This window comes from Psammomys obesus, unplaced genomic scaffold (assembly GCF_907164565.1).
Source record: "Psammomys obesus unplaced genomic scaffold, mPsaObe1.curated_primary_1811, whole genome shotgun sequence".
In the NCBI taxonomy this organism is placed as follows: Eukaryota; Metazoa; Chordata; class Mammalia; order Rodentia; family Muridae; genus Psammomys; species Psammomys obesus.
This window is the reverse complement of record NW_026595699.1, coordinates 1-8,356: the sequence shown is the minus strand read 5'-3', so window position 1 is coordinate 8,356 and position 8,356 is coordinate 1. Positions and strand designations below refer to the sequence as shown.

General features: G+C 57.0%; 1 protein-coding gene and 1 pseudogene across 1 annotated transcript; both read left to right on the top strand.

Annotated features, from left to right (window-relative positions):
- Nucleotides 1–1,759: 1,759 nt before the first annotated feature.
- Nucleotides 1,760–6,631, top strand: Prss56 (serine protease 56). The gene is made up of 13 exons (XM_055619368.1): nt 1,760–1,865; nt 2,404–2,511; nt 2,842–2,895; nt 3,007–3,196; nt 3,552–3,651; nt 3,734–3,893; nt 4,101–4,243; nt 4,494–4,656; nt 4,797–4,976; nt 5,059–5,223; nt 5,313–5,378; nt 5,704–5,810; nt 6,180–6,631. Exons 1-13 carry the CDS (start codon nt 1,760–1,762, stop codon nt 6,453–6,455), a joined length of 1,818 nt encoding a protein of 605 aa, XP_055475343.1. The 3' UTR covers nt 6,456–6,631.
- A 210-nt stretch (nt 6,632–6,841) lies between these two features.
- Nucleotides 6,842–7,953, top strand: LOC129685855 (cofilin-1-like; annotated as a pseudogene).
- The last annotated feature ends 403 nt before the right edge of the window (nt 7,954–8,356 follow it).

Here is an 8,356-nt window from a genome sequence, read left to right as displayed (position 1 = left end):
GTGAAGAGGGGACACAAGGGATCTGTGGCCCCTGATTTCTCTTTTCCCTGTCTTACCATATCCTTTCTAGCTGCTCCCCCACATACACACTTTCCTGGACCAGACAAGCTATATACATAATGCAGACCCTCCCTATGTCCCCAGTACCTTCCCCAAAAGCTAAGGGTTTAGAGGTGGCCATAGACAGAAAGAAGGACACCTCAAATCAAGGACAGGCACCTGCACTACTCATTACAGGAGTTTCAGGCTCAGTCCCCGTGCTGGGGCAGCACAGTGATGGGCAGACAAGCACTGCTTTCTACACAGGGAGGAGGCAAATGACCAAACTCAGAAGTGCAGATAGTCCTGGCTAGCTTGGGGGGTTGGAGAGAGACACTTCTCAACTTGTAGGAGCCAGATCTGAAATGATAGGATTTTTCCAGACCGTGCCCTATGCTATGTGGGCAAGAGAAGGATCTACTTCCTCCTTGCCATCAGACTGGACTCAAAGCTTGATCTGTGCCAGGGAGGTAGAGTGAGAAAAGGTGGCTCTGTGCTGGCCACCCTAGCCTGGTCAGGCTACAGCAGGCACATAGGAGCCACACCTCTCTACTAAGAACCTGGAGACCACATAAGATTTGCCCTGTGATATACGCAGATAACTCCAATCCCTGGTGTCATTAAATTTACACAATCTGGACCCAGAATTTCCCCCACCTTCCAGAAGGGGCAGAAGGAATAAGTACTATGATAACCAGTCCTTTTGAAGGGAACACAGTCTCTGGCCACAGTATGTCTCAATTCCTGTACTTAAAATCTTCAACCAAAGTGGCCCCATTGCCAGCATAAATCAAGGTGCCAAGGGTACTTTTGTTTTGTTCTTACCCAAAGGCCCAGCCCTACCCCAGGTGGTGACTAGATACCAGGACAGCTGCCTATTTATTGCCTTCCTCTGAAGACTCCTTCCTGCCAGATCAGGGTCACAGCAACTAAAAACAATGCTGGACAGACTGGGCAGGAACAGGGGTCTGGGAGAGACTCAGAAGCTGCTGGGTTTTTCGCTCCCCGAACTGGGCCACAGTGGGGCCTTTCATCTCCCGCTTTAGCCTCTTCCCACCCCACTACCCCAGTGCAGCAATTACGGCACAAATTAGAATACTTTGATCATCTTTAGAAATGGCCACACGGAGGAGGGACACTGCCAAGCAATTAGGGACAGGGCTGGGAGTTCAATGGCTTGCTTAGGGGGTGAGAATGCCCAGGACACCCACTCCTCCCTCCAAGAGTGCCTGCCTCCGCATAGCAGTGAACTCCCCAGGGTGGCAGAGGCAGATGGGGATCCCCCTCCCAGCCCCTGCCCACCAGTCTCCCTCTGCCTGGCCCCCAGCCCAACCGTCAGCTCTTCTTCCCCATCTCAGCCCCTTTGAAGCAGCCGCAGAACAAGGGCTGCTTTGACAGAAGGGGGGAGACTGAGAACTGGGATGATGAGGCTTCAAAGGTGAGGGTCGAGCTTACTACCTCATTCCCTCCCCCAGCCCTGGCTGCCCTCCCACACACACACCCCCTCTGTCCTCTATATAGCTCCTGAGCACCATTTCCCTGAGGGCTCCCAGGAGGTGAGGGCCAGGTGAGGTGCAGACCACTAGAAATGGGTAATTTAATAAGACAACAGGACCAGATGGTCTGGGGGACACAAACCCTGTGCCCAGGAAGAGTCACAGGAGAGGGTGGTCTCCAGGAAAAAGGAGGACAGGGTCTCCTGCTTTGGTCCCAGGTCACCATGCTGCTGGCTATGCTGCTGCTGCTGCTGCTGCTACTGTCCCCAGACTCCCAGACTGCCCACGGGCATCCACTGTACACACGCCTATCTCCCAGCACCCTGCAAGGTGAGCCGGGCTGGTCTGAGAAAGCCACTGGGATGGGAGGGGCAGACAGAAAATGAGGTCGAGGAAGGGCAGGGAAAATGAGCTTGTCACTTAGGACCTGTGGCCCTTCTGCCCACCTGCTGGGAGGAGGAGCCCGGAGCTGGGGTATAGGAAGGAGTGAAGGGAAAGATGACTCACCCAGGAAGCAGAGACAGCAAGCGCTTGCTGCCAACGGGTTCCAAGTTGACAGAGTTAGGAGACTAGGGGATGCATGCCTTGGTAATTCAGGCCAAAGATGGATTCACTGGGTGTCAGTGGGCAGTGGTTTTCCTCTAAGTCTAAGAGAGAAACTTTTGAGAGATTCCAGCCTAATTCAGTTGAGCATGGAACCATCTGCCCTTATGGCTGGGTCTCAGGCCCTGGCCACTCTCCCTAGCCCTACATCCCTGGTAACCTAGCAGCCTACCAGCCTTCCTACCGGCTCCCCAGACAGGGTTCAGGGAGACTGGCTGAGGCTGTCTGTCAAGGAGATGTGACTTTGTGTGCCATGTCCCCGCAGTTCTGTCTGCCCAGGGGACTCAGGCTTTGCAGACTGCCCAGAGGAGCGCCCAGTGGGCCGTGAAGCGTGTGCTGATGGAGATCCAGCACAGACAGCACGAATGCCAAGGTTGTGCCGCCTTACCCATGCCCCAGCAAGCTCCCTCTATTACAGGGGATTCATTCTCTTGTCCATGCCTAGCGCTTGTTTTTAGGTTCCCTCCTCTTGGGGTCCGACTGTTTCTGAGGGTCCAAGTGGAAGGGGCATAGCAGGCCCCTTGAGGCATAGCAGGGAGGTGGGGACTGTGTGGGCTGAGGTGGTCCCAGCTGACGCTGTTCAAATAGTTCCTGTGTGCTAGAAGGTGGGCCAAGAGTGGTTGAGAGACAAGGCTCAGTCCCAACATACGGTGGAGGATCCGCAAGAGGGCGGCATTAAAGCTCAAAAGATGTTTCTCAGCAGGCCCTGGATCCCCCAGACCTCAAGCCCGCCTCCTCCAGGACCCACCTGAGCCAGGTGAGAGTGAAAGGCTCCAAGGAGCAGGGCTGAGAGCGAGGTAGGCCTTGCTGTGAAAAAAGGCCTCACAGCTAAAACTTCTCCTTCATGACGCCGTTTCTGCCATTCTAGGACCATGTGGGGAAAGGCGCCAGGGCGTTGCCAACGTGACCCGGGCTCACGGCCGCATAGTCGGGGGCAGCACGGCTCCATGGGGGGCCTGGCCTTGGCTAGTGAGGCTGCAACTTGGGGGGCTGCCTCTGTGCGGCGGCGTCCTGGTGGCTGCGTCCTGGGTGCTCACAGCTGCACACTGCTTCGCGGGGTACGTCTTAGAGAGCCCAGGCGCTGCCCACCAAGGCTACCCAATCCAAAGGGAGTCTGTCACCCTTGGGCCAAAGCACAGCAGAGCAGGTCTCTGCTGCCCCCTAGCGGGAGCTGGCTCCCAGCCTCGGGCCTCCAAATGCCGGTTGCGGGGAACCCCAGGGCAGGTGGGCCCCACACTGTGAATTTTCCCAGTGTGGGGATCCGCCCCTTCCTGGGCCTCCCTCTCTGCCCCTAGGATCACAAAGCCACGTTTGCAGGCTCACGGGACGGTGTGGGTGCACGAGGGACCGGGCCTCCGAGGGGCCTCCCAGCACCTCTGTCCCTGACCCGTGTCACTCACGCTTGCGCTGCAGTGCCTCGAATGAGCTTCTGTGGACTGTGATGCTAGCCGACGGGGCCCCGGGAGAGCAAGCGATGGAAGTGCAGGTGAACCGCATCTTACCCCACCCCAAGGTGAGAAGACACGTCCTGTGCCCTCGGGGCTGGGATCAGCACACCGAACCCCCTTGACTCGGCACCACGACCGGCTCTCCAGTTTGACCCACAGACCTTTCACAACGACCTGGCTTTGGTTCAGCTGTGGACGCCAGTGAGCCCAGACGGGCCGGCGCGCCCCGTGTGCCTACCCCAGGGTTCTCGGGAGCCTCCTGCCGGCACCCCTTGCGCCATCGCAGGCTGGGGAGCCCAGTTTGAAGGTATTGCCAGTTAGGGCCTGGGTAGTGGGGAAGTGGGAGAATCAGAGGGGGTGGGGTGGGGGTGAAAGTAAGCTGAGAAGGTCGAGTTTGGGGAGGCTAGGGTGACGTCCATCTCACAAACCGGAAATCCAAGAAGGTGAGAGGGAGGGGATCCCAAGGCTCAGCCGCTATCCCCCAAACTCGGGCCCCCTACATTCTTTCCTGTAGACGGGCCTGAGTCTGAGGCGGTGAGGGAGGCCCGCGTTCCACTGCTCAGTGCAGACACCTGTCAAAAGGCCCTGGGGCCCGGGCTGCGGCCCAGCACCATGCTCTGCGCTGGTTACCTGGCTGGGGGCATCGACTCGTGCCAGGTATGAACTCAAACTGACAGGGGGGCCTGGTTGTGTTGCGTCCCTTGACAAGATAGCCCTCTTCCTGGGGGGGGGGGGGGGGGAGTCTAGCTGACAGCTCTTACCGACCGCTAAATGTTCCTTAATAAAATGAAAACAAGTGGTAACCACAGAAGCGGTCAGAGCCGCCTTCCCTACCCGGTACTGGGCAGGAATAATTCAGTGAATTATTCGGTGAATGCGTTGCTCTCCGTTGACTCTGGTCCCTCAGGGTGACTCTGGAGGCCCTCTAACCTGTTCCGAGCCCGGACCGCGCCCCAGAGAGGTCCTCTTTGGAGTCACCTCTTGGGGGGATGGCTGTGGGGAGCCAGGGAAGCCTGGGGTCTACACCCGTGTGTCCGTGTTCAAAGACTGGCTTCAGGAGCAGATGAACGGTGAGAAAGCCCTGCCAAGGATTCCCCGGACAGCTCTGGGCAAGCTGGTTTTTCCGTCCCACTGCTCTGGTCTCTCTGGAAGGCCCGAGGATGGGTGGTTTGTGGGCTCACACAAAAGGGGGATTTGCTTTTGCTCGCAGCGGCCCCCTCCACTCGCGAGCCTAGCTGCAGAGAACTTCTGACTTGGGACCCGCGGGAGGAGGAGCCGGCCGCGGACGCCCCGGAGCTGTGCGCCTTCTACGCGCGCCCGTGCCCGGGGTCTGAGCGCTCCTGTGCGCGCCTGGCGTTCCAACAGTGTCTGCAACGCCGGCGACGGTGCGGTCAGTCTGCTTCTCCTCCGCCGAAATGGGGGGCGGGGATCCACCCCTGGGTCGGCAGCTTACACCTCTCTCCCACCCGCAGAGCTGCGTTCAATGGCGCACACGCTGCTCGGCCTGCTGCGGGGAGCACAGGAACTGCTCGGGCCGCGGCCCGGACTGCGGCGTGGAGGGGCCGCGCCTGCTCGCTCCGCTCCGCCGCTCCGGGAGCCTCCGGGCCACGATGCCCACGAACAGCGGTTGTACTCAGGTACCTGTCCCAGCCAGGCCTAGGCCCCCAGGTCACGGGGCCGTGTTCTCTCGCAGAGGCGTGTGCCCTAACTCCTAGGTCTCCCCTAGGGTCGCGAGTTCCCGCAGGAATCTGGTTTCAGAAGCCGAAGCCGGAGCGGCGCGCGGAATCGAAGGGTAATGTCTCCCCCTGCCGGCCTTGTGGAGAGGAGCCGCCAAGAGGTTTGACAGGTTTCTAGAGAGGTGGTGGGATTGTCCGCTAGAAAACTCGGAAGGACAGTGGAGAGGACCCGCTCACTCCCTCTCTCCCTGGAAAACAGATGACGTTTAAGGGAGATTTGTGGCACCCAGCCCTTGTTGGTGTCAGATAGGATTCTGCCTTGCTGCCAGCCTCAGTTCCCCATCTGGAGCCCGCAGAAAGTGCCGGCCCTGGGGTGTCCACCCCTACCTAGCTTCCTTTTCTGTCAGCTTTCCGGCAGTACTGAGCTCTCCGCTCTTCCAGGCTGCCCCGGGCTGGAGCCTCTGCAACAGAAGTTAGCGGCTATTCAGCAAGCACATGCCTGGATCCTCCAGATCCCGACGGAGCGCTTGACCATGAGCTTTGACGAGGTACGAGTACGTCTCAAGCTGCCCAGGCTCCTTCACAGCAACGGTGAAGGCTGGCCTGACTGGAGCCCAGCGCAGGGAAGCGGCAGGGGGGGGGGGGGGCCCGGCTTTGGGGGGGGTCGGGGGAGATCTGGGATAACAGGTGTATGTGAAGAGGGGAGGGAAGAGTGGAAGGACTCATTCGCCTGATTAGGAAATCGGGTTTACTTCTGTGACAGGAAGAGGCGGGGCAAGGATCTAAGTGGGTTCCTAGGCTCCAGGAGGAGGCAATGACCCCCAGGTCAAAAATCCTCAGGAGCATTTTGGGTTTTTTTTTGGGGGGGGGGTTGTTTGGTTTTGTTTTTGTTTTTGGATTCTGACCTTTCTCTGCAGGTGCTTGCAGATCTCGGCTCCAAGACACTGACAGGGCTGTTCAGAGCGTGGGTGAGGGCCGGCTTGGGGGACCAGCATGTGGTCTTCAGTGGCCTGGTGGGCTTAGAGCCGTCTACACTGGCTCATAGTCTGCCCCAGCTACTAGTGCAGGCCCTGAAGGCCTTCCGCTCAGCTTTCCTGACAGAAGGAGAGCCCCAGAGACCCTGGATGGGTTTGGAACAGGGACAGAGGCTGGGAAAGGAGCACCATGGCCCACTCCAGCCTCCTGTTCCCTGAGCCAGGCATCCCTGTGATGCTCACGCTGTCCTGGGGGCCAGGGAGGTTATATGAGACATGAAAAACTGTCACTACTCCAGTTCCTCTTGTATGTGTGGCTAGAGTCCTGGACCTTGGACCTCACGCGTCTTCCCACATGTGTCACCAGACACTCACAGCTGCTTTAATAAATGTTATTTATAACCTACACAAAATGTGGAGCTTTATTGGGATGGGAAGGGGTGGTCGTTAGATGCCAGTGGGGTAGGGGCCAGCCTCCAGAGGCACTTAACAGAGAACACACACACACACACACACACACACACACACACACACACACAAAACAGGAAGGAGCCAGGAATGGTGGCTCTTGATCACAGTTGTAGCACTCTGAAGACCGAAACAGGATGTTTGCTGTGAGTTTGATGCTAACAGGGGTTTCACGGTGAGCTCTAGGTTAGCCTGTGCTACAGAGTGAGACCTCCTCCCCCCCAAGAAACAAAACCAGGGGCGGGAAGAAATTGCACAAACATGAGGCTCTGAAGGGTGCTGCAGTTCACCTGCAGCTGCAGCCGTGGGTGAGGAGGGGGCAGTGCGGACAGACGGGTCTCAGGAGTTCGCTGGCCATTCTAGCTGCTCCAGGTGAAGCTCAGTGAGGAGGCCCTGTCCTGAAAATATGGTGGAGGGAGCTGGACGAGGTGGCACACGTCTTTAAGCCCAGCACTGGGGAGGCAGAGGTGGTTGGATCTCTGTGAGTTCGAGGCCAGCCTGGTCTACAAAGTGAGTCCAGGACAGCCAGGGCTATGCAGAGAAACCCTGTCTCAGAAAACAAATAAACAAAAGAAGAAGAAAGAGGAGGAGGAGAAAAAAGAAAAGAAAAGGAGGCAGGAGGGTTCAGTTGTATCTCAACAGCAGTCACTACAGGGCCCGTGTTCCCCTGTGGCTTTTCTTTCACTTCCAGAAACATGGCCTCTGGTGTGGCTCTCTCAAGGTGATCCATGACATGAAGGTGTGCAAGTCGACTATGCCAGAGGGAGCAAAGAGCAAGGCTGCGCTCTTCTGCCTGAGTGAGGACAAGGACACCATCCTGGAAGAGGGCACGGAGATTCAGCAGGTGACATGGCCCAAAGCTATGACAAGATCCTACCAAACCAGGACTGTCACTATGCCCTCCATGATGCAACCTATGAGACCAATGACAGCAAGAAGGACGACCTTCAGCCCATCTTCTGTGTCTTTAAGAGTGGCCCTTCCGCCCCCACCCCCAGAAGAACAGAATAATCCATGTTGGCTCCACAGATGCCATCAGGAAGCTGACAAGGGTCCAGCATGAACTACAACAAATGAATACAAAGAGGTCAAGGGCCACTGCACCCTGGCAGATAGCAGTGACAGGAAGATGATATCGCTGGAGGGAAAGCCCTTAGGAGCCACCTCCAAACCCCTGCTTAGAACAAAGAGCAGCCTCAGACTTGCCGGTGGCTACTGCATGCAGCACTCTGTTTGCCAGACCCTATAAACATCCCTTCACGACCATCATCACCAAACAGTCTCCTCAACCCCTAGAGGTCCTCCTCCCTCCACTCCTGACGATTTCTGGCTTTCCCAGACTATGCTCCTTTTGGGTAAAGGCAGATCATGGTACCCCAGGCACCCAGTTTGAGGATGGATGGTATTCTTTTAACTACACTCTTAGTCCCATCTCTCCCTACTGCCGACTTCTAGCCACAGTCACCCTGGGCCATTTACTCTGTGTGTAAATGGAATGTTTTGGAAATGACCCCTCTTTGCCCCAGTGGATCCCTCCCTTTTTTTTTTTCTTGGTTTTGGCTTCTCATAGAAGCAGGAAAGGTAAGGGTCCTTCAGTCAAAATTAAAGAAAGAAAGAAAGAAAGAAAGAAAGAAAGAAAGAAAGAAAGAAAG

Excerpts from the sequence above, each read along its gene's own strand:
- Prss56 (XM_055619368.1), top strand. The coding sequence starts at position 1,760 with ATGCTGCTGGCTATGCTGCTGCTGCTGCTGCTGCTACTGTCCCCAGAC. Across the intron at positions 4,244-4,493 it reads GGGGCATCGACTCGTGCCAG|GGTGACTCTGGAGGCCCTCT; the intron begins GTATGAACTCAA and ends CTGGTCCCTCAG. Across the intron at positions 5,811-6,179 it reads TGACCATGAGCTTTGACGAG|GTGCTTGCAGATCTCGGCTC; the intron begins GTACGAGTACGT and ends CTTTCTCTGCAG.